Source organism: Choristoneura fumiferana, chromosome 23, assembly GCF_025370935.1.
Source record: "Choristoneura fumiferana chromosome 23, NRCan_CFum_1, whole genome shotgun sequence".
Lineage (NCBI taxonomy): Eukaryota > Metazoa > Arthropoda > Insecta > Lepidoptera > Tortricidae > Choristoneura > Choristoneura fumiferana.
In genome coordinates, this window is record NC_133494.1 from 239,363 (window position 1) to 264,893 (window position 25,531).

Consider the following 25,531-nt stretch of genomic DNA (forward strand, 5'->3'; position numbering starts at 1 on the left):
GGGCTGGCGCATTTCGCGTCGGTCATGCGAAATTCGATTACACCATAACGTCCCCAACCAAAAAAACCGCATTCAAATCGGTTCACCCATTTACAGACACACATAACGGTCAAACTTGTAACACCCCTCTTTTTACGTCGGGGGTTAAAAATGAAGTGGGCAATCATAGGCTTTAACATTGTTTTTATTATGAGAGGGAGGGAAACGAGCTAGCGGGTCATATTCTGATGAGAAATGATCACACCACAACCACGTGTTATCCGTCTAGCTTCTGTTTAAATTTTGTTCTAGATCTTTTTTTCCGTTTTATGTCTGGCGTATTGCCCCTCATCAACAAGACTGACGAGCAACATCGCAGCGCGCACATTGCAAGTATCTAGTATTAGAACAGATACATTTTTCTGTTGGCTGAACCACATCTCTTCTCTAACACAGTAGGCACTTAAGTAGGCCGCAGCAGGGCTACTACGAAACTAGAAGTTCGTGTCGTGCGTTCCCTCTCGCTCTCGTATTAAATAGTGTAAGTGTCAGAGGGACCGCACGACACGAACTTCGAGTTTCGTAGTAGTCCTGCAGATCCTCTTAGAACTTGACCTATGATATCAATATTGATTTTATTGATGTACCTACTGATTACATCACTACGTAGCCCGCTTGCTCGTTTACCTCCTATAATTTAAATAAGGAATTCAATTTTCTTTCTGTACGGTCTGAAAAACTAGGATGGGCTGATCAAACTTGACACGATTTATGCAGATGTTGTTACGAAACACCGCAAGAGAATAGTCACGCGGAGGCTCCGTCCGCGGCGCGCGCGCAGCTCCTATGTCGGGGGCGCAAGGGCTATTTTCGGCCGCGCGCCGCCCGCGACTCTTCAGGCTTCAGGCTCAATGTCAGGCGAACAAAAACACCACGCACGGAAATACTTTACATATTTATTCATCAAAGTCTCTACAGTAATTCGCTAACTACTCGCTGGATACGTACATGCGACACTAGCTTAGTTTTTTAATATAAAAATAATTACAAATAGGAAAGATCTCGTAGTAAAAATAGAGATTAACAAATGTCGGCGGCGGCCGGGGCTTCGCCGCGCGCGACGCGTCAAGCCCAACACAAAGCAAAGACAGAGTTCTGTCGAAGGCAAAAGTACGCCTCGTCAGGTGCATACATATAGGTAGTGCCACGAGAGTTGAAGCGAATGATTACACACACAGCTACAACATGTCGTGTAGTGACAGCAGGATTTTGACATTTACTCATTCATTTCGTTCATTCTGCTTTTGTGCAATCAGTTCTTTTTGTAGCTGTGGTTTAATCATTCAGTTGAAGTCTCGTGGCACTACCTATAACTTGTTGATATACGCAAACGCCCGAGACAAGGCGCAGTTTTGCCTGGCGCCAATTTGTTCTTGGCAGAATTCCGTCTTTACTTTTTATTTGGTCTGAGTATCTAAGTATACGTAAACCACAAAACATTGGCGCGTTGGGGACAGCAGGGCTACTACGAAACGAAACTCCGAAAGTTTCGAGTTTCGTAGTAGTCCTGCAGAGACGGACATTCATAGGTCTGCTCGTTACCATTGTCAGGAGTCGCGCCACCCGCCGCGGCGCCATGTTCCGAGGCTCATCCATAGAGATTCTGGAGAAGGTACCTATTTAGAATAGCGTAGTAAAAATAAATTGCAGACTGCGTCATCTACATCATTAAAGGCATATATTAATTTTGATCCAATAAATCTACACGAAACACCAAATACATCAATGGGGAATGGATGAAAATTTTAGAAACGCTTGAAACTTTTTTTATCGATAGCAATAACCTTCCTAATTAACAGAAAAAAATATCAGATTATTAAGTAGCATCAATTAATTAAAAAAAAAAAGTTTTCTTTACCACCATATTACGACAGTCCGGTTGTTTACGGGTTGTTCCATAGCCCAGAACAAAAAATTCAAAATGTGTCTTTGCATAGTTTTTTGTTTTGAAACTGACATGAGCTTCTATGGGTGTGTACATTGAAAACAGGGTCGGTATTTCCATGTCGGTGTTATCCGGACCGATAAAGAGTGACACCTGTAAAAACGATCGAGTCAAAGAAACAAATTCTTTTTTATTTTTTTTTGTTCTGAACTATGAAACAACCCGTAACCGACCGGACTATCGTAATTTGTCGGTAAAGAAAACTATACATTTTTTTTATTAATTGATGCTACTTAATAATCTGTCATTTTTTTCTGTTAATTAGAAAGATTATTCCTATCGATAAAAAAAGGTTCAAGCGTGTCTAAAATTTTCATCCTATTCGGCTTGAAAATTGACGACAGTAAAAGGTAAACCGATTCCACTGATTACTGTAACAATTTGTTTCATACATCTTAAAAATGGTTCCGTGCGACCGCGACTACGCCTTCGGAGTTCGGCGACACGACCGACTGTTGGAGGCAAGCAGAACATTGTCTTCAGGCTTCACTTTACAACAATTAAACAATCAATTTCTATATCTATTCTGTCGATGACTTCAATTTTCATATTTGACTAAAATTATGTTCTGACTGTTCAGTCATAAACATGTTACCACCAAAACTGGGAGTCGTGGAATATGTGTTTAACACATTTCGATCCATAGGACACTTACAGGCATGAATAAAACGTGTTTACATTTTCTGTGGTTAGGCCATTTTTGTCGGACATCGCTTTAGACCGACCACAACCGAACGACACTCAGGTAACGATTGTAACAAACGCACAATTGCAATAATAGTAGTTTATGTGACTGGTACATAATGCGTAATTATGTACAGTTACATATACTGTTACTTCACACGTCATATCATAAACAAAACCAACTTATCTTTGTGACAAGACAAAGTGAACATCAGAAATGTCGGTAGATATAAATATTGCTGATGCTGCGAGTATAACGCGAACGTAGCTTTTTTTAATTCAGAGACGAACTAGACCCGGCCCCGATTCTCATATCGCTTGAGATCAAGTAACGGGCGACATTTGTCAAAGTTTAGAATAAAACTTCATCCCGACTGATATAGAATAGAGTTCCAATGGAATTGTTTTGTTTTTGACTCTCGAATCTACTTTTAACGCAATAATAAGTACATTTCCACAGATAACAAATTATTTCTAACAAAACATTTTATTTTCATGCCGGTCATAATTTCCGGTTTTCAAACCCGTTGTAGATAAACATATCGAGTTCACAGCAACTAGAACCATTTGAGTAAACAGCTAACAAATAACAACAATACAGAGACAAAAGATCGAGCGAGACCCGCTGTACTCCTGAGGCACTGGGACACATGCTTCTGAGCATGCTCGTGGACTGAAGCAAACGCGTTCACACTTGCTTATTACCCCCGTCTCGAGCATGCCACTAATAAGCATGCTCGATAGTAGCATGTCCTGTTCACACATGCTACTAGGTAGCATTTGCTCGCTTGCTGCTAACGAGCATGTGTAACAGTGCCTTTATACAAAACAACAACGTGGATCATCTCGCGCTCGGCGTCGGCGCGGCAGATGCGACGGGAATGTGAGGGGAGCGCTCCGCGGAGCTGCATTATACCTACAATATTTAAACCTTTAACCTCCTATTTCACCACCGCTCTATGTTAACTTCCTGATACTTATCTTATGAGTTATGAGACAAATATCTATGATGCCATCTTTGTTTATTTTGTTAGAGACGGTATTTTAAATATCGACCATGTGCAACGACAGGAATTTAACAGAGAGCGGTGCAACAGGCCCTAAATCTAATTATAATTTGTTCAAAAACGGCATCTGATAATTTTCTAATGGGAAACATTTAAATGACTTCCGTAATATTAGCTAATACACGCGCGCGATTACAACGTGGTGAGTGGTGAGTGTGCGGTGCGGGAATGTAGGTGCGGTGGGCGCGGGGGGCCCCGGCGCTCCGCTCAGTCGTCGAGCTCGCAGTCGGAGTCAGTGTCGGGCGCGCTGGGCGGGGCCGGCGGGGGCGGGGGCGGCGGCGCGGTGGGCGCGGGGGCGCGGGGGGCGCGTCCCCCTCGGCCGGCGGCTCGTCCTCGTCGTCGTCGTCGGGCGAGTCCTCCTCCGCGCAGCACACCGCGCCGCACAGCTGCACACATTATAAACCATTTAATAGTCATTCACAAACAGCGCCACCTCTAAAATTTACACTATCGTCATTTTGCAGAGAAATACCGAACGAGAATAAAAAACTTAAATCAACTGGTGGCAGTCCCTGGCCTCGAATCACAACATCAGCTTGTTCGATTTACTTACTTTTGGCCTAATTTGAACATATGCTGAAGTGACCTCACAGATAAACGGTATAAAACATCAACAATTTGGTCACTGAAGCGGGATGCCTAAAATCCAGTTGATGCAGTCAAACAGATTGATGGACATAGAAAAGAGTTTTTCATCTCTCCTGTTCGGAAAGTTTAATTTTCATGGGTAGATAGCCGGGTGGAAAATTGCGTTTTCATCTCTAGGGTGTTTTTTTTTAAATTTTTCGATTAGCCACTGAGTCGAAGATAATTGAGTTACGTCAATAACACTTTTTTCATGCTTCGGCATGGCCAGCATCGGCACGTCGTGGAAGGAGCTTATATACAACACTGGAGGTTGAACGCCGAAGATCCGTTTAAAACAAGAAATTTGATCTTTATTACGTCACGAACATATTCCATCTCTTTCTTTAGTTAGGTTAAGAAAGAGATGGATGTCATTCGTGAAATGACAAAGAAAGAGATGGAATATGTGAATAAGTAAAAAAGGTCAAATTTCGTCATTCGGCGTTCAACCTCCAGTTTTGTAGGTATATAAACTCCTTGGTCGTGACCAACTCGATTTTTTTTATACTCGGCCGAGGCAAGTGGCCAGGTCAAATATGTACCGTTGGAGGTTGGATATAAGTAAATTCAATCTACTGAATACTGAAATTCAATTGAATGATATTTTCATTTTTTTTGTACTATTTTACTTCCCTAACAGTCGAAATGAAAAGTAGAGTGTCTAACTCGGGTGAAATTACCCATTTCCCTTCGAACTATTGGCGCTCTCACTTCGTTCGATCACCAGAATATCTCAGGTGAAATGGGTCACTTTCCACCCTTGGTTATCAATCTACTATTCTCCGATAGGCTCGAAAATGTAAACATAGTCCGCGAAGTTCTTCCTTAGAGACTGCCACAAATAAAATAAAAAATCACTAATTGTATGAAATTCCGTTAATGTATAATTTTTTTACTTTTTAAATTCACGTTTTGACTACGATAAGTCGATTTAAACAGCCAAATATTCCTGAAGATCAAATTCCTTCTTCCATTTTTCTTTTCAAAGGTCACAGCTCATTAGAGCCACCCGGCACCCGGCACTCGACCAGCACCGCCTCGTCTTTCGGCGTCCACTCGTTGTCGACAGGTGTCCACGGGTGGACGGTACGCCGCGTTGGCGAGTGGTCCTCGCGTGGTCCACGAATGTCCTAGTAGTCAGTACGGCGGCGAGCAGCGGGCTGCCACCGAGCGGTCCACTCGCCGTCCGCGCGTGGACTCGCGAGTGAGGCGCTCCGGTGACGCAAGGAGTTGATGTAGTGAGCGCATACCGATACTAAACCATATGAAGAATACGAACCGCTCGAGGCGAGGCGGCGCTGGTCGGGTGCCGGGTGCCGGGTGCCGGGTGGCTGTAATGAGCTGACCTTAAGTCCTAATCAAAGATTTAATTTAAGAAGATACAGCGTCTTTAAAAATGTCTCGTACAGTGTCAGTTTCTTTTTTTTTCAATATTTCGAGCTCAAGCACAATTTAAGAAACCGAAAAAATGGTAACAAAAGGGAATGGCTGATTTAACTAAAAAGCGTTCAGTAGCACTTTAAACCGCTTCATTTGCATTTAACTCTTTTTTTTATTCATAAAAAACACTTTTATTAAATTACATTATTATTTCTAATTCTAATCATCATCTCAGCCTATATATGTCCCACTGCTGGGCACAGGCCTCCTCTCAGAACAAGAGGGCTTATTCTAATGAAATATGAAAAAAAAAACAGGTATCGCGGGAAAGTAAAAGGTTTTTTTTTAAATGTTGTTGAAGTGATGAAAATCTTGTGTGTATCACGAGTCGGCGCGGCTCCGGCGGCGGGGTTCTAATAGACTCTCGTTAGTAATCCACTTCTTACGCTCCTTAATGCACAATGTACTATAACAATCTTGATTTAATTCCTCGCATTACTGGAGTTAAGCAATATACATGCCTCAGTGGAAATGGCAATTCGTGGATTCGTATTTATTGACGGACTCAGGTACGCTTCGTCCTTCAAAGTACTCGTCAACGAATTGTTTTTTCCGGCCTCGGCAGTAATGTACTTATAATGTACCTGTTGGTCGCGCGGGTCGCGGAGGTCGCGCGGGTCGCGGGGGTCGCGCGTGGCGGGCGCGGGGCAGGGCAGCAGCAGCAGCGGCAGCAGCGGCAGGTCAGCGAGCGCGCCGCACGAGGCCGACAGCCCCCCACCAGCTCCACGCGCACGACCCCCACCCCCACCCCACCCCCACGCGCGCGCCTGCGCCCGCGCGCGGCATCGTGCCTACTGTAACACAATTCAAATTCATCTATACTTATATTATAAAGAGGAAAGATCAAAGACCAAGAGCGCAGCCTAAGGTATCGCCATATCGCCAATATTTGGAACAATTATATTTTTTTCTTTTATAAATATAAAATTTCACTCGCAAATGTGATGAACAACATTGTACGTCGCACGGGCAGTACTAGAATTACGAACATTCTAATAGACTCTCGTTCGTAATTCCTTATTTACCGCCCTTAAGACACAATGTACTATTATATTCAAAAATGTTCAAATAAATTATTAGTTGGAGATGGTTAGTATTATGCAAAATCAAGTCTGTGGTCTATGGCTCACATAATGTAAATGTCAGTTTCTTCACACATTTTGATAATCGTTTGCACGTCATAAAACAATAATGCCATGACGTGTCTGTCAACTTGAAAGTTCCACTTTAGCGACATATTCATTTGATAGGAACTTGATTAAAAATTGATAGACCACTTATTTGGGTGATGGTACACGTCCAAATCGTCCCGCCATCCAATCGTCTACCGCGACGTCGGTGGCCGTTCTCTGGCACCCGTTAGCTGACCCCAAGGTTAGCTGCTAGCCGTAGCCGTATTGTTGTAAATGAACAAGTCGTGCACTGACCGTGGAAGGCGGGCGCGCGGTGCGGCGGGGCGAGGCGCGGCGGGGCGGGGCGGGGGCGGGGGCGGGGGCGGCGCGCCGGTTGAACTCCAGCGTCTGCGCGCGGCCGCGGCCCCCGCGCCACCACCACGGCGGCGCCCCCGCCCCCGCCCCCGCCCCCCCTCGCAGTTCACGCTCTCGTAGATGTTCTCCCCGTACTGGAAACGAAACAGACCGGTCACGTTTTGAAAAATATTAGTGCAATTTCTGAATCTTGGCATCATTTTCTTTAAATAGGAACACTGAATCATTTGCAGTTACATACAGCCTTATTCATAAAAAATCCTTAATTGAGGTTTGATCGGTCTGTTACTTAGCAGACTGATTAAGCTTGTTAGACGGTTGTCAAAAGTATGATTCATAAACGCTTGCTAGCAGTCTGCTAGTTGTTGAGCTGCTGATAGACGGATTAGACGCGTTATGTTGGCCACCTTGACAAATCAAAGACAAAAAATGGCCTAATCGATAATTTAAAAAAAAATTGACAGCAGTGACAGCAAATTACCAGGAAAGAAAATAAAAAGCGAGATGTTTGTTTCCCGCCATTTCCGATCCGCATGTTTATGTTGTGCAAAAAGCCATAATTATGTTAATCATCCTTATTTTTTTTCATATTTATTGTTAATTTATTGTTGCTAATTTAGAGGATTTTTAAATACAAATTCCTGAAAATAATTTTTCCTGTTTTTTTTTTTAATCTGCGTTGCCCTGCCTTCACTATAAATATCTTCGGTACCTATGGTTTTTTGCTCTAGTCAAAGTCAGCTGTTCAAACTTGTGGCGGCCATTTTGTGACTTAGCAGAGAGATAAAGGAGGGTCTACGGTCCTCTAACTTTAGCAGAGCCTTGATCGACTGATTAGCGCTAACAGACGTTTATGAATCATGTTTTTTAGCATCGGGCCTTCATTAGCCTTCAAGGAGCCTCTAACTTTTTATGAATAAGGCTGATAGTACATAGCGTTTAATAGTTCTCAGTTGTAACACAAAAAATCATCTCCACCTCAGCTCCAAATTGGTGGAATGTGGGAAACCAGCGTGATGTCAATAAAGATATGCGAATTAACCTGTTCGGCTTCTGCGCGATGCAGCCGCTGCACGTACAGCGGACACCAGTGCCCGCCCCCCGCCGCCCCAGCCCCGCCGCCGCCGCCGCTGCCGCTGCCGCCACGTTAGCATATCTGAACATAAAATAAAACACAACGTATCATAAAAATATCATATCATAATCAGTATCATATCATAAGAATTTGAAATCATGGTTTAGCTAGGAAAAACTTAAAAGAGCTCAAAATTAAGCCGAACTCTCACAGGAAAATTCTCCTTCTTAGCTTCCCTTTTACTCTTGATGTAGTCTTTCTTCATCTGCAGCGCACTCACGTGGGGTCATGGCGGGTGTCGCGGAGGGGCGGGGCGGGGGCGGCGCGCGGGGGGGCCGCGGGTCAGGCGCGCTCCACGACGCACACGCCGGCGTACGAGCGGCCCAGCGCCATGGGCGCCGGCAGCAGCGACCACGTCTCTGTCGCCGGGTCGAACACCTGCCGACCGACACACTCAACATTTTAAATATCTTTATTCAATTAAAGCACCAACAAATACAGGGAACAAAACACTAGTTCCGAAAGGAAGGTCAAACGATCGAAAGGTTGAGAAAAGTTGTAAGTAGAATAGGATATAAAATCGCAATCTCACGTTAAAGTTGAAATAAAATGCTCGACTGTGACTGACGGCGTGTAGCTGTGCGAGCATTATCTGTTCCGTATCAGCTGCAATGCGTCATGCGGCACTGACCTCGACGCTGGCCAGGTTGGCGGCGCCGTCGTCCCCGCCGACCACGTACAGCTTGTCGTCCAGCGCGACGACGCCGGCGTTGCGGCGCGCGTGGTGCATGGGCGGCACGGGCTGCCAGCCGGCGGTCGGCCGCCAGCGCTCGGCCGAGCGGCGCACGGCCGGCCCGTCGTGCCCCCCACGGCGTACAGCGCGCCCCCCACCACGCCGACGCCGGCGCCCGACCGCCGCACCGACATGTCGGCCACGGGCTCCCACGCGTCGCTGGCGGGTCGTAGCGCTCCACGGACTGCAGGCACTGTCGCGCGGCGCCGTCGTAGCCGCCCACGGCGTACAGCCGCCCGCCCAGCGCCGCCACGCCCACCGACGAGCGCCGCGACCGCATGCTGGCCACGGGCCGCCACTCCGCCGCGCCCGGGGACAGCGCCTCCGCCGAGCTCAGCCCCGACGTGCCGTCGAACCTGACCATAGCCTCATCATAATACATGTGTACATTACACTGTCGAAACATCCTGGACTAACCAACATCTCGCAGTTAAAACAAAAAGTCTCGACGAGAATCAAGTTGTCATGAATGTAGCCGAATGTGAGTTATCCTACCGACTGTGCCAAATAAGTTGTGGACTCGTAGATGACGACGCTTCTTACTCTAAAGCACGGCGTCAAGTCGCGACGGCGACTCACCCGCCGACGGCGTAGACGACCCGGTCGATGACGGCGACGCCGAGCGTGGAGCGGCGCGCGGCCAGCGGCGGCCCGGCCGACCACACGTCCGCCGCCACGTTGTACACGTCCACGCTGCGCACGCGCAGGGTGCCTGCACACACACACACGCACGCAACAACTGATCAATAATCATCTCGTCTGTGCGGATTTTACATATGCTTTCCATATACCGCCCAATTCTGGTGCATCGGGGGAAAATTTAATTTAAGAGTGTTAGTACTACTATTTTATACCTAAACATACTTTGAATTAAAAATTTATTCAAAAGTATGTATTGGTCAACAAAAAGAAAACAAGTCTCGCGAATCTGCTCCACATTTTAGACTGTTAAACTACGTTTAATCTAGTCATTCAGGGTTTAAACAGTGGAACAACAGTGTAAGCTGACAACTCTATAAGCCATATTTTGTCCTGCCAAAACTTGTTTCAAGTGTTAGCTTTCTATATCTGCGTCTTAAAAAAATTAAGTTTAAATGCCACGAAAATGGTGTTTTTGCAAATATCCCGTTTCCTATAGTTGAGGTGATATTAAATTTGTATCTACTACAAAATTGTAGAGAATTATTTATGCAAATTAGGTGAAGCGTTTTTTAACGTTCATCCGTTTTTGAGATAGACTGCGGAGAGTAGGCGGTGATGCAAATGACAAATTAATTAATTTATTTATTTTCGGGGAACCAACAGCTTTAATTTACAGAGTAAACTTATTTTATTGAAGCGAGATATTGGTAAAAAAACGATTTTTTTGACCTTCGACCTGGAATGTCTTAACACCTGGATCGACATTAGATTTCATGACATTTTTGAATATTTTTAGGATGCCAAAATAAAGGCTAATATGATGAATACAGATCGACTTTGATTCTGCAGACGTCAACTCTAATATTGCTCAGTCGAGTCGGTCCTTCGCCGCCAGTCGCCCGAACAAAACGACGCGATATGTGGCAAGCGGAGAGAGCGCGGCGTCCAGCTGGTAGCTGGTTGTCGCTCACCGTTGAACCCGCCGACGGCCAGCACCTGGTGGTCGAGCACGGCCAGGCCGGCGCGGCAGCGGCGCGAGGGCAGCGGGGCGGCGGGCCGCCAGCGCGCGGCGTCCAGCTGGTAGGCCTCCACGTCCCGCACGGCCTTGGGCGCCTGTCCGCCCACCACGAGCAGGGCGCGCGGGCGCGGGGCGGGCGGCGCGGGCGCGCGCGGGGGCAGGCGGCGGCGGCGGCGGCCCGCGCCGGCCCGCGCAGCACGTGCAGGCTGAGCGCCTCTATCAGCAGGTCCTTGACGGCCACGGGCGCGCTGGCCAGCGGCTCGGCGGCGGCGCGCGCCACCAGCGCCTCCCGCGCCAGCAGCGGCAGCCGCACGTGCGCCAGCAGCCGCCCCAGCGACCCCGACCGCTCCTGCGCACACCCACACACTCACCACACTAATATAACACAATCTGTTATGCAGCCTTTTCTGTTTGTTCTGTTCGAATAATCAAATACGGCATCACATTTATCTCTCCCATGAATCCACTCATAGACTGATACCGATGAGTAGTGAATAATCATAGTTTATTTCAGATTAATAAACCCTTTAATGTTACAACGTTATATTCATCTCATAGACGATTTGTCCACTCGAACTCCGACCAAATTCCAGAGCCTCTATTTGCCACGCGCCCAATGACAAACTATTTGCAATATATTGTTATCTCGAGTAATTCCGTAGGTATACATCCGGAGCCCGGGCTTTATAATAATATTGTCTAAGATAAAAACTACAATGTATACGAAATATGAATGTGACATACTTATGTGTTGTACAAAAATATGTCCAAACATCAGAAAATTTCTACGTCGTTTACATAAATCTATTGCGGTAAGTAAACTTAGAATACAAATTAACAGAAACATCGTCACGCACCTCTGGGCCATGCTGCATCCAGCGAATCACCGCGTCGAGGATTACTTCCTCGTTCGGAACCTGCAACGACACGCCGTTGCTTTAATGATAAGTTATATGTATATTATTGTGATATTGCCTTTCTGTGTGTATTGTTATCTTAAATCTGTATGTTTTAAGTTGTTGGTTTTCCAGAATAAATAAATAACGAATGAAAGGGATGGAAGCGTCAGTTACCGTGATGCGGTCGGAGTCAATGAGCGCGGCGAGCGCGTCCGGCTGCAGCGCCAGGAACTCGTCGCTCTCCAGCACCTGCGCCCCAACGGTAACGATCAAAACGCGCGTTAACAGTTAACAATTACAATGTATACATATGTATCAGTTTTCTTAAGTGGGCGTAAAATTTCCAGGGCCGCCGGGAGCCGTAAATGAGGACGTGAATTTATCAAAATAAGACAGATATTTAGCAGATTTCTATATGTGATAGAATACAGTACCTGGTGGGTCGCGCCACCACCGGCTCAATATGGCCATCGTAGCAGACGGAGTGAGTACGTCATTCATTAGTAGTTTAAAGTAGAAAAAACTTAGAGACCTAATTCTTTTTGTATTGAATAGAAAATCTTTTACACTATACGCTGGTACCAAATAACTCAATACCGCGGAAGTCCCTTTTGCCTGAGAACGACACATACTAAGTATGTAGTCTTGAAAAAAAAATATAGATTCGCTGGTCGCAATAATAATAATAATTAATAATAATTGTTTATTTCCTTTTACAAAAGTTCTTATCGAGATAACAAGGTTGAGACCCCCTGTTAAGTTTTGAACTTGTGTCAGGAGGCCTCGCTTTTCTAAAACTAGATAATTTTAAAAAGCCAGGAAAATTGCAATTTGTACTTAACTTACTTAACCTAAAACACTATTTGCATGTTATGGGCATGCAATAATGCATATGTGTGTGTGTGTGTGTGTGTGTGTGTGTGTGTGCGTGTGTGTGTATGAGTGCGCGAGAAATATAGTTGGGTATGGTATATACTACGAGGCATCTGATGGTAGTAAGAGGTTTTCTGTTTTAAGGTAGTCGAGTTGAGCAAGCCAGTTAGTCAGGACTGCCCTGCAGTCATACAGTTTTAATGGATAGAAATTGAGTCTTTTATTTAACCTATTATACAGCTGTGCTGAAAGTGCATCAAATTGTCTTCTTGCAAAAGTGGATTTACATTGGGGCATAGGAGCTACAGATTTTATTCTTCTATGAGTATTATATGACGGGTTAAAAATCGAACTCTTAGGACAACAGATACTATGTAAAGTTTACGCAAGCTAGAGATTACACTGGTTATAAAGTTCAGTAGTGGGGTAGGTACATATAAGGTTTGAAGTACATTACTTTCAGTAGGCATCTTAGAGCCCTTTCCACTTCCAAGAATTTAGTTTTAGTTGCTCCGCCCCAGACTGGAATGCAATAAGTCATGATGGATTGTGCAAGTGCAGTATATATCTTATTTAAAAGGGAGGGGGTCGTTAGTGAGTGTTTTAAAGATCCAAATTAGTTTGCGAATGCGGTTATTAATGAAGTCAAGATGCGGGTACCAAGAGAGACGTTGGTCAAAGAAGACACCAAGGTATTTGGTGGAGCTTACTCGTTCAAGTTGTATGCAATTGCAGGCAGCAACGAAGTTAATCAATGCAATGATAAAGGAAATCGCTTAAATATTTCACTCGGGTTCTTCGGCCACTTTGGAAACGAAAGGTTCGAAACCAATTTAGAAAATTTAGTTCTCAATGTGGCTGAAGGGTGCTCGGGATGGTTTCCAAGCCAACCCCACCACCGGCGGGCGTGGGCGTGGTGTTACCTGCAAGAAGTGGTGGTCGATGAAGCGCTGCGCGGCGGCTGCCAGGTCTGCGCAGGAGTGCAGGTCCGCGAAGGCTTTGATGCCGAGCGCGTTGTCGGGCGCCAGCGCCGCCGCCAGCCAGCCGCAAGCAGCCGCGCGCGCGCCGCTCACCGCCACCAGCGACGCGCCCGACAGGATGCCCTGCCGACACCACCGGCACCCCCTCCACTTATACAGTACACACGACACATCCAGCGAGGTTTAGACGAAAAGCTGGCGCTGATCCCGAGTCACGACAGGTCGGCGCTGGCCTCTCCCGTATTGTTTAGATGAGGCCAGCCGGATTCATTTCAGTCTTAAATTATTTTTGTGGAGAATAAGACACAACTGAAAACGGTGCCCTGCGCGACCCCCGTCTCCACGGGACAGTCACTCACCTGGACGTTGTCCTCGGTGATGACAAGCGAGTCCGGGTTATAGATGTAGTCCACGATGGCCTGTAGCGCCTCGGGCTCCACGTTCTGAAACACACACATACATCCGTCAAGCTTCAACGGACCAGAAGAAATCCTTCCTGAGGCACTTGTCCCACCGGCGACGATGAGCAAGAAGCGAGCAGAGCGAGTAACTAGAAACGAGTGGGCAAGCAGTGAAAAGCGAGTGTTCGAGCACGACGGGCGATTACTCGCTCCACTCGCTCGAGCCGGGCGGCCGCCAAGCTAACAGCGCTGAGCGAGTATCGCTGAGCTAGTTTTACAGCTCAGCGAGTTTTATAGCTCTTGTCGCTGCGACAAAAGATGTAAAGCGAGATCTCGCCGGCAGTGTGAACCGCCCGCGATCAACTATTAATATATATGTCTCTTTTACTCACACAGGATCTTATATCTTTTGTTCGTTTCTTGAGCGAGAAAATAGTCGATATCCAATCGTTTCCGCGCCGGCGGTGAGACAACTGCCTAAATCAGTAAAGTAACCTAGTCTCATTTAATAAGTGAAGCTTTCTAATTTGTGGATTTTCTTAAAGCATACCGTTTGGCTGCTTTACACTAGGCATTAGCCCAACTAGTGTTAAAAAATAACATAGGCTGATAACAATCCCTACAAGTATGCATGTCATGTAAAACAATAATTGGCATTGATCAAAAATATTCGCAAAGCAAGAAGTCTTTGCGTGTCTTTATTTATTTTTTAGGTTGTTTTAAAAACAGCCACTGAGACTCGAAAGGTAAAATCACTAACTATAATGGTGGGCCGATCTACTTTCTTTCTTTTTTTTTTTGAGGCTTAAGTGCACCTGTGCGACTATGCCAGCCTCATTGAAAGACTCGATGTCCACATTCATCAAACACTCCTATTGCGATGTCCAGATTATCTGGCTGCAAAGGAGTGCTTGGTGAACCTGTAAATTTGTACTGCATCTTCCGATACCGGACAACTCAAAATAATATTCACTGCACCATTGAACAGGTCCAAATCACTCAAATACCTCTCGCGGATATCCTTAGTCAATACACACTCCACCAAAAAATGTATTAAGTCTTCAATCTTATTACAATCCGTGCCCATGGGGGATTGAACTACTTTCATCATATTTAAAAATTTATTCAATGGAACATGTCCTGATCTGACCGCACTCGAAACACCCACACAAGTAAATCCCTGGGGAGGCTGGCACAATCGAACCAGGGCACCCTGAAAATTTTGTTCTGTATTGTGTTGTACCAGATACCTTTTGTTTTTGATATCAAATTGAATGACTCTAGCCACATATCTAAGCATTTATTCCTCGCAAGTGTCAAATTCTGTACCATATGGTTTACATAGGAGCTCCATGCCACTTTTCACTGCCGTTTTAGCCACTCTATCTACTTGCTCATTACCTGCTACTCCAACATGAGACGGTATCCACTGGATAACCAATATAACACCATCAGGCCGATCTACTTGGTAAACGTTCATAAGAAACGAGATAGCATATTAAATGAGGCGAACGATGATTAGTAATGTAATGTCAGTAGCGTAGCTTGCTGACAGAACGGGCTTTGTATCAAAATTTGAGGGAAAAGCTGTGAGGGCCTACATTAGGGACACCGTTGATACAAAGAAAGCTACGCCCCTGACCCCTAAGTAGTGTGTGTGTGTGTGTGTGTGTGTGTGTGTGACCTGTATGGTGACGGTGTGCTGCGTGCGCTCGTCGAACTGCGTGAACATGGCGCGGAAGTACGGCGAGCTGGCGGCCAGCACCGCGCGGTGCGCCCACACGCCCGCGCCCCGCCGCGCCCTCCCCTCCCCCTCCCCCGCGCCCTCGCCCTCGCCCTCGCCCGCCACCGCGCCGCCCTCCGGCACCGCCTGCACACCGTAACAGACACGTCAGCCCCTGCAGCTGCCGGCGCCCCCCAACCCCTCCCCCACTCACCCGCAGGCGCACGTCGCAGAGCGCGGCGTCGCTGCGCAGGCGCGCCAACGCGTCCAGCAGGCGCGAGGCGTGCTGCGTCCCCCCCTCCCCCACTCACCCGCAGGCGCACGTCACAGAGCGCGGCGTCGCTGCGCAGGCGCGCCAACGCGTCCAGCAGGCGCGAGGCGTGCTGCGCCCCCCCCCCCCACTCACCCGCAGGCGCACGTCACAGAGCGCGGCGTCGCTGCGCAGGCGCGCCAACGCGTCCAGCAGGCGCGAGGCGTGCTGCGCCCCCCCCTCCCCCACTCACCCGCAGGCGCACGTCACAGAGCGCGGCGTCGCTGCGCAGGCGCGCCAACGCGTCCAGCAGGCGCGAGGCGTGCTGCGTCCCCCCCCTCCCCCCACTCACCCGCAGGCGCACGTCACAGAGCGCGGCGTCGCTGCGCAGGCGCGCCAACGCGTCCAGCAGGCGCGAGGCGTGCTGCGTCCCCCCCCCTCCCCCCACTCACCCGCAGGCGCACGTCACAGAGCGCGGCGTCGCTGCGCAGGCGCGCCAACGCGTCCAGCAGGCGCGAGGCGTGCTGCGCCCCCCCCCTCCCCCACTCACCCGCAGGCGCACGTCACAGAGCGCGGCGTCGCTGCGCAGGCGCGCCAACGCGTCCAGCAGGCGCGAGGCGTGCTGCGTCCCCCCCCCTCCCCCCACTCACCCGCAGGCGCACGTCACAGAGCGCGGCGTCGCTGCGCAGGCGCGCCAACGCGTCCAGCAGGCGCGAGGCGTGCTGCGTCCCCCCCCTCCCCCCACTCACCCGCAGGCGCACGTCACAGAGCGCGGCGTCGCTGCGCAGGCGCGCCAACGCGTCCAGCAGGCGCGAGGCGTGCTGCGTCCCCCCCCTCCCCCCACTCACCCGCAGGCGCACGTCACAGAGCGCGGCGTCGCTGCGCAGGCGCGCCAACGCGTCCAGCAGGCGCGAGGCGTGCTGCGCGCGCCCCCCCCCCCCTCCCCCCACTCACCCGCAGGCGCACGTCACAGAGCGCGGCGTCGCTGCGCAGGCGCGCCAACGCGTCCAGCAGGCGCGAGGCGTGCTGCGCGCCCCCCCCCCCTCCCCCCACTCACCCGCAGGCGCACGTCACAGAGCGCGGCGTCGCTGCGCAGGCGCGCCAACGCGTCCAGCAGGCGCGAGGCGTGCTGCGCGCGCGCCCCCCCCCCTCCCCCCACTCACCCGCAGGCGCACGTCACAGAGCGCGGCGTCGCTGCGCAGGCGCGCCAACGCGTCCAGCAGGCGCGAGGCGTGCTGCGCGCGCGCCCCCCCCCCCCTCCCCCCACTCACCCGCAGGCGCACGTCACAGAGCGCGGCGTCGCTGCGCAGGCGCGCCAACGCGTCCAGCAGGCGCGAGGCGTGCTGCGCGCGCGCCCCGGGCTCCGCGCGCTGCGAGCATTCGTCCAGCGACGACTGTGACGCACAGCGCACCATCAAGCTGTCATACGCAACATGACATAACATTATTTTTTACCTCAAAAGCATAAATTCCTTGTAGCGATTTACCAAATCGTATTTCACCTCGAACTAACAAAAATTCAATAGAATTTCGTACTTGATGCAATTTTTTGCGTAGCTTTTTACATAAACGATTGTGGCTAAACTACACGACAATTAAATAGATGATAGAGGTGAAATGCGATTTGGTGAATCGCTACACAAAATGTATGCTTTTGAGGTAAAGAACTAACATGATTGTTACACTGATACTATAATCCACGTGAACTTTTGTGGCAGGCGGGCTATAAGATATAGGAACGACTACAGAAGTAGGATTACTCTATAGTACAGCAAATTGCATTCTGCGTGCTCCCTTGCATTAAAAAAGTAGTTGAGAGCTATTTACTCCATATCCATAACTAATTCAGCTATTCTAAATCTTTATCATGTATAGTCTTTACTGCTGAACGCTTGCAGCAAGCTAGCTGTGCTCTGTTTGCTGATGGCCATAGCAGTTTGCTAGGCAGGACTGCCAAACCCGACCGCTGCCAGCACTGGTACCTGTATCGTCCTCTGTCTCCATCTCCTTCTGCCGCACTGCTCTCCTCCCCCACTCTGTAATTATAGAAAAGGATAGACAGAAAAGTAAATAAATGTTTACTTTATTCAAGTCATTTTAATATGTTTACCAGGTTGAGTACTTCTAAAACAGCAACAACACCTAAACTATAATATTTTTCACCTATGATGAGTTCTGTGACATTTTGAGTTTGACAGTTTTAGAGATGTAACATTTATCGAGTGAACTATCGATTTTTCTAAGAGTTATCAGTGCCTATTTATGGAGAAGTTGCACTAGATTTAAAAAATATATATTTTTCCACTTTTCCGCCCACCGGGCCACCGTTTTCTCGTTCTGGCTCGAAATAATCCCTCAAACAAATTACAATCTCCCGACTCTGGGAGTTCAAAACAGTCTTTTTAGACCGTTTGGGCATTTTGCGAAAAATAACAACAAACTTGACGAGAAACAGTGACAAAAGTCAACAATAATAATAGCAGAATGAACAATAACAAAATACAATGCTAAGAAAATGCAATGGAAACTCAACTCGTATAAAAGGTCAGCCGCACTCGTACTGACAGTGATACTGACCAGCACTGGCCACAAAGATGGCTGCAGCCGCGTTCCAAATAGCCGCGTTTACAAAATCTTGCAAAATTTGTTTAAAATTTAAAATATCTTAGTGTTCATTGTTATTGAATTATGAACCGCGGAAATTGCCGATAATGTTGTGTCACGTCACTACTTTGTTCCGTTTCACACATTGCGTCATTTAAAAGAATATATATTTTACTATCATATTCAATGGATTTCATTTAAGGGACACTGATATTGCTATATATTTTAAAAAACTATAGTTGTACATTTTTTGATTATTTTGTTTCAAAATAGAAACTTTTTTTTTTAATATTTTGCGAAAGATTTATTCGTTTTGAAGGGACAACCAGTTACACGTAACAGATTTGCTTATGGTTGAATGTACCGATTGCAGATGTTACTAAAACAAAAAAAAAAAAAAATATTTTGCGAACATAGTATGCGTAATTCAGAAAATTTTCAAGTGTCACAGAACTCATCATAGGTGAAAAATACAAAAAGTTAATCTTTAACTTGCACTGCAATCAAAATTTTTTTGGATATTTTGTTTCTGTACCCTTAGATGAAACAAATAACAAACATTAACAAATCATGGTACTTGGAAAATTCTGCAAGTCAATAGCTTTGATTATTGTTTGTAATTGTCAAAGATCCATTGAAGATCTTATTGCCAGCCATTAGTTTATGATTTCAATCAATACTTATAACAAATTAGGTGTCATTATCAACTTTTTACAAAATTTGGCCAATGTTGTTCAATATGCCAGGCACCCACAACAATACAACTATGGCAATTTACATGGCACTAAACAATACCTTAGCATATTAAGTTTGTACTTTTAATTGTTTGCATGTTATGAGACAGAATTTGAGGATCATGAAAAAAATTTATTAGGTATGTATGTACTTGATACACTTGCTAGAAATAGAAAGTAGTATTTCCTCAAAATGAGCAAGATCCAGATCCTAGCCAAGTTAAGTTGAGCAAATGCTAATCTTGAACCCAGGTTCAAGAGATTGTTGTGTTAGGCCTTCATGTCAGATTAGACCATCAACGTGCTAACACAGAGTGCTTTGTACTGATCCGCTGGAGCGCTATAACACTGCCTTGATGGCGTCTTAGAGGAAGCGCAACGAATGAAGGTAGCTCTCTCAGTTACAATCACGTCTGCTGCTACTTTGGGAGCTTTGGTACAGCCTGCAGGTGTGATCGATAGGTCGCGTTGTACTTACAAGGGGTTCTGTTCGTGCTGCATCGCGCCCCCGCCGCATCTGCCTCAAGCGCCACCACAATACACATCATACAACAACGAACTCCAGTCTTATTTTAATAATTGTAGAATTAAAAGGTATCAGAGAGACACGAATGCGCACAACTGACGATTCCAATCAATTCACCGATTGATTCCGTTTATTTTGCCAACTTTGACAGCACTGACATCTGACATTTACTTACGTTCGACTTTTTTTAGTTACTTCTATATAGAAAGACAAAGGTATAACCGGTAACGCTGCCATATTTATTTAATAGTAATAATTTATTTACACAACAAAATCGAAACACTGACAATTCTGTAGATGATTACCTGAAAATGAATTATTATTATATTATAAAAAGTATGTCATGGCATTGTATGCTATGGGACATTGATTCCATCCCAGTCCTCTGAGTAAAAATAAATGGATTTAAATCAATCAATCATTTATTGTGCATACATGTAAATAAAATGTAAGTTCAGGTATTACATAAAATTGCAGTTCCATTGGCATATAATTTTGCTTTACTAACTTTTCCTTGGAGGTATATACACACATTTGTCACTTATACAATTATGATTGGTTATTTGGAGTCTTTTTGTATTTTATTTCAACTCCAAATTTGTTACTTTTACGGGTATCCCGTGAAACCATATCGAAAATACAAACTGAGACATGGATGCACAGAAAAACCAGAAAAAGAGACCAGCGCTGGGAATCGAACCCAGGTCCTCAGCAATCCGTGCTGCGTGCTATAACCCCTACACCACCGCTGGACAGGAATTTAGACACGAATTTTTCCTAAGCAACCTGAGATATGTATGCATAGGAAAAATTCGTGTCTAAATTCCTGTCCAGCGGTGGTGTAGGGGTTATAGCACGCAGCACGGATTGCTGAGGACCTGGGTTCGATTCCCAGCGCTGGTCTCTTTTTCTGGTTTTTCTGTGCATCCATGTCTCAGTTTGTATTTTCGATACTTATACAATTTTAATAACAATTACAATATACACATTTGAAATTACTGATCAGATAACAATTTGATGATTTAGTGACAAAGTAATTCAATAAGGCAATAAAAAAAATCGAATAATGCTTGCATAGTTTATTTTCGTATTATTTACTGGTTATATATTGTCATTAAAACTGGAAATACGGCATCAATCCAAAATTGCTGAGCTCTGTCCAAGACAATTTCGATACTTTCGTCATAGGGCACAGGGAATATCTCAACTGCTTTTGTTGTCGCGAAATTCGGCAGCGCTACACAAAACAGAGCTTTCGTTTTTTTACTAAAGTACATTTGTGCTTGGACTTGGCTCCAAATTTCCATTGATAGTTTATTATCTTTCACATAGGAGAGCAAAGTTTGATCATCCGATGGCAATTTGATCTCAATTGTGTGCTCGTTTGTCACCCCGTCAGGTGCTGCTCCGAGGACTGGGTATGCAGGATTAAGAAGTGCTCCTATTTCAGTTATTTCCATCTGCAACAAAAATGTTCATTTATTCAATTACAGTAAAAAAAAACCCCGACTTTGTCACTTCAAAGTTCAATATCTCAAAAACGGCTGAACCAATTTTGATGAAACATTTCTAAGAAAATGCATGCAGCATGCATGAAAAGATTGATGAATGTAGAGGAAGCGAGAGTTGTATGCCAGAATCGTAGCAAGTTGAAGGATGTAGTCTCTGCCTACCTCGTTGGGAAAGAGGCGTGATTTTATGTATGTATGTATTTCTAAGAAAGAAACATCGCTAGAAAACCTGATTTCAAATAAAAAAACTGCATTCAAATCGGTCCACCTATTTAAGAGCTACGGTGCCGTGCCACTGACAGAAACACAGACATACATAGCGGTCAAACTTATAACACCCTTCATTTTGCATAGGGTCAAAAATAATGGCTGAAAGAAGTCAGCCATTATTTTTGACCCTTGTTTGGTGTTATAAGACAGGTATTTCGTCCAAGATCAGTTTTGGTGGTGCTAGTATGAATGGCTGATGTATAAAATCATGGCACAAACACAAGCACATTGTTTCGACCAGGGCCGGATTTTGGGGAGGGCTCCCGGGGCTACAGCTCCATAATAGAGACTTCAGATATTTTTTCAACTTCCAATGAGTGCACTTTTCAACATCTTTTCCTTATATTTTTCGCAATTTTACTGTTCACATTTGGAAAATAGTTTATGGGGCTTCTACTTCTTTGTTGCCCCAAGGCCTCCAGACCTCTAAATCTGGCCCTGGTTTTGATGCACTGATTATGGATTATGGAGCCAGAATAGCTGTCTTAGATAAGTATTTACATGACCCACAGGCCACAGCACAGCAACACTGTTTGTCTAAGTTTTGTTTGGTTTCCCACAGCCAAATCAATTTTGATAAAAATGTAAAAACTAAGGATCTAAAGAATTTTTTGGGGAAATCGGATATAGATAGAATTAGATGGTTTTAGCAGTCAAGGTTAAACTTAAATTCTTTGCTACAATAATAAATCATAAATACCTTTGCCTTTTTGCTGACTTCTTTCAGAACCGCTTTTTTGATTCGTTTTCGTTTAGCCATTTCCTTATGGGTATACTTTGACTCCTCGCCCAAAATTCTCTCCACAAGATCATCTTTCTTTTCTGGACAATGAACAGCTTCATGGAGCATTGAGTCTTTGATTCTGCCATACCTGGTGACATTTAAATAAATAAAAAAACGGTCAAGTGCGAGTCGGAGTCGTACCATCAGCCAAAAACGTGGTCTACAACCCTAAAGTTGATAATCGTTTGCATGTCATAAAACAATAATGACAAAAGACATGTCTGTCAACTTGAAAGTTCGACTCATTTAACAGGAACTTGTTTAAAAATTGATAGACCATTTATTTGGCTGTGTGGTACATGAAGGGGTTTGTACCTCAATACAATGTTTTAAAAACAGTTCAGAAATAAGTTTTGTTAAAATATTTTTTTCCTGACTGTACTTATTGCCCCTGATTACCAAAGTTCTCGTCAAGACGAATCAAACAAGCCCAAACAACAATATAGGGTTCGCTTTGCCCCCAGTAACTGCCGGCCGTCACATTGGCCGACTAGGAACACCTAACAACGCCTGGCAACCAAAAAACACTGCTCCAACATGTTTCTTGTCAATCATTATTCCCAGATCTCAAAACTTCTTGGTCTCTAAATACCTAAATTGCAGAATGCCTAATTTTGTTTTCTATAACACCGGAATCTTAATATGGCTGAATTTCAAAATACCTTAGTCTCATAATACCTAAACTTCAAAATCACTTTCATGGCAAAACAACCAAAAGTTTAAATACCTAAATTTGTACATTAAACAGGAACTATACTAAAAGTCAATAATCAACATCATATTTCTCAAACACCACCCGTGAAAAAAAATTAGGCATTTTACCTTTTGGGTGTTTTCGGTTTGAGTTGTTTTAATATTTTGTCATTTCTGTCATTTGGTATTTGAATGAATTGTGCATTTCAATCTTTAGGTATTTAGAGAATATGACATTTTAAGTCAGTCATAATGAATTGTTTTTTTTTTTTTTTTTATTTGACTGGATGGCAAACAAGCAAGTGGGTCTCTTGATGGTAAGAGATCACCACCGCCCATAAAAATCTGCAACACCAGGGGTATTGCAGATGCGTTGCCAACCTAGAGGTCTAAGATGGGATACCTCAAGTGCCAGTAATTTCACCGGCTGTCTTACTCTCCACGCCGAAACACAACAGTGCAAGCACTGCTGCTTCACGGTAGGATTAGCGAGTAAGATTATTATTAGGATTATTAGGATTATTATTACGATTAGGTAGGGTGAGTGAGTTAATTTTAATACATGACATTTTAGGTATTATAAGACCATGGTAATTTGAAAATTAGGGGTATTAGTGAATAACATATTATGAAATTTAGTGGTTTTAAGCCCAAAGCCTGGCACTTGGTATGACAACCCCCTTTAATTTTTTACTTTATTTAATTTTTATTATTTGTTGTAACAGCGGCCTACAGTAAATATAATATACATGGTGATTTTTAATCGGTAATCAGGAATTGACAATCGGTGATCCCATTGACATGCATTTATTTGCATGAGAGTATCCATGTATGTTACGTTTCCAAGTTTTGTATCCTTACCATACTTCACACCAAGGTGTGACGTCAGCCTCAGTGACGGAGGTCATCTCGGCCACCAGGGCCTGCAGCAGTGCCTGCGGACAGTGCAGCTGTCCCTCGACGGTCACACACAGCTGGTGCAGGCTGAGCTTTTGCTTGACCCCTTCGATGTGGCGCATGAGTAAACAATCAATATTCTTTTCTTTTGCCACTTTTATGAACTCGTCAAGAACACGTGTCTGAAAGTGTAGACCATGTATCATACATATATTATTATGTGTATATATTTTATGTACAAATTAAACACATATTACATTAAAATTCATTAAAAATTACAATAAATGAAACACAATTACAACAAAAAAAAACAAAATTGTGATAAAAATATGTTGATTGTTTAAGTACAGTCACGAGAGGTGATGACTGAGCACTTGAAATTATCTAATATTCTACTCTACACCCTAATAGCTATACAAATAGATAAAAGTTACACATATTTCAGTGCTTTGTCTTATTTCCAGTGACTGTACAGTATTTTACCTACATCAGGTTTCATTTTAACTTCCTTTATGCCCAACATCTCTTTCACTGTCATAACTGATGTAGTATCATCCTGGTTTGACAAAGTGGCAGAATCCCAATAGCATATAGCAGAGGTTGTAGGAGGTTCCTCTGATCTTCTGTGCAGCCACAGCAGGAATGCCACGGCATGTCTACATGCATCTGGAAAAATTAACTGTCACAAAAAGATCTGGGAATACCATGTGTATATTGTTGTAATTTTGCTTACTAGAGTTGGCTTAACATCACAGGGCATAGCATAGTGTAGTTTGATGTGGGAGGGCATGATCGAATATGGGGCTATTATGTCCAGCCAGTAAGTACATATATAATTGTTTACCTGGGCATAATGCACAGTCGTCGCATTGACAAGACCGCACCACATCCTCGTCTTCGTCAATAACGACTGTGGCACGGTAGCTCTCCAAGTTGATCGCATGTTCAGGCGTGACGCGACTCTTCACTGTGCACAAGCCTGCATCCCTTTTAATTTGCACGAATTTGATAGCGCTGTCCCCGAAAGACTCCCCAACCGAGCTGAAACAGGAGACAGATACCAGTTGCAAGAGACGCCGTATAAAAATGGGTATCTTATTTACCTTTTATTTAGTCGTTTACGTAAAGAAAGAATAGAAAAGACAATCATCACAAACCATTTACTTGCTTTTATTTCTGTGCTTGCAGCAAAAAATCGAACGACCATGTCCACGGAGACCTTTGGGAGGTTATACGAATAAGCTTCTACAAAACCTTCTTCCATTGCGATTTGTAAATTTTGTAATTCAATTTCAAGATTAGGAAAATTTATAAATCACACGCTGTCTGTCTGTCGGGAGTTATAATATGTAGTGAGTGAAACACAAAGTGTACAATAACAATACGAATTCTACGAACGAATTGAATGACATTTGTTTTTGTTTGACTGAACCAAAGTTTCGTTTTACTCAAAGTGAGTTGCTGCGGTCTATACCTACTTGACCTAAATTTGGCGTTTTATTTAAATTTGCAGTCCAAATATGTCTGGATGGAAATATTTTAAAGAATAAAAATAATATTTTTATTATC

General features: G+C 45.0%; 3 protein-coding genes across 3 annotated transcripts in view; all 3 read right to left on the bottom strand.

The window, feature by feature from the left end:
• Positions 1–1,517: 1,517 nt before the first annotated feature.
• LOC141441171 (uncharacterized) lies at positions 1,518–8,654 on the bottom strand. The gene is made up of 5 exons (XM_074105850.1): positions 8,608–8,654; positions 8,369–8,445; positions 7,230–7,423; positions 6,387–6,593; positions 1,518–4,121 (listed from the first exon to the last, which is right to left on the bottom strand). Exons 1-5 carry the CDS (start codon positions 8,652–8,654, stop codon positions 3,828–3,830), a joined length of 819 nt encoding a protein of 272 aa, XP_073961951.1. The 3' UTR covers positions 1,518–3,827.
• The window catches only part of LOC141440922 (ring canal kelch homolog), a 38,612-nt gene continuing 21,724 nt past the window's right edge, over positions 8,644–25,531 (bottom strand). The window contains 14 exon segments of the mRNA XM_074105517.1: positions 8,644–8,802; positions 9,056–9,234; positions 9,237–9,320; positions 9,323–9,513; positions 9,737–9,869; positions 10,771–10,941; positions 10,944–11,166; positions 11,675–11,734; positions 11,891–11,965; positions 13,513–13,692; positions 13,929–14,012; positions 15,655–15,795; positions 17,215–17,362; positions 17,926–17,979. Coding sequence (XP_073961618.1) covers positions 8,707–8,802; positions 9,056–9,234; positions 9,237–9,320; positions 9,323–9,513; positions 9,737–9,869; positions 10,771–10,941; positions 10,944–11,166; positions 11,675–11,734; positions 11,891–11,965; positions 13,513–13,692; positions 13,929–14,012; positions 15,655–15,795; positions 17,215–17,362; positions 17,926–17,979 — 1,819 coding nt within the window. The 3' untranslated portion in view covers positions 8,644–8,706.
• LOC141440918 (uncharacterized) lies at positions 20,807–25,400 on the bottom strand. The gene is made up of 6 exons (XM_074105512.1): positions 25,120–25,400; positions 24,807–25,003; positions 24,450–24,628; positions 23,927–24,144; positions 22,289–22,460; positions 20,807–21,267 (listed from the first exon to the last, which is right to left on the bottom strand). Exons 1-6 carry the CDS (start codon positions 25,224–25,226, stop codon positions 20,902–20,904), a joined length of 1,239 nt encoding a protein of 412 aa, XP_073961613.1. The 5' UTR covers positions 25,227–25,400; the 3' UTR covers positions 20,807–20,901.

Bases quoted from the DNA above. Each gene is read 5' to 3' on its own strand.
- LOC141441171 (XM_074105850.1), bottom strand. From the start codon at position 8,654: ATGACCCCACGTGAGTGCGCTGCAGATGAAGAAAGACTACATCAAGA. The intron at 6,594-7,229 runs GTCAGTGCACGA...GTGTTACAGTAG, and splicing joins CCGCGCGCCCGCCTTCCACG to GCACGATGCCGCGCGCGGGC. The intron at 4,122-6,386 runs GTACATTATAAG...TAATGTGTGCAG, and splicing joins GCGACCCGCGCGACCAACAG to CTGTGCGGCGCGGTGTGCTG.
- LOC141440918 (XM_074105512.1), bottom strand. From the start codon at position 25,226: ATGGAAGAAGGTTTTGTAGAAGCTTATTCGTATAACCTCCCAAAGGTC. The intron at 24,145-24,449 runs GTAGGTAAAATA...CTACACTTTCAG, and splicing joins AAGTTAAAATGAAACCTGAT to ACACGTGTTCTTGACGAGTT. The intron at 22,461-23,926 runs GTAAGGATACAA...AAATGTCACCAG, and splicing joins ACACCTTGGTGTGAAGTATG to GTATGGCAGAATCAAAGACT.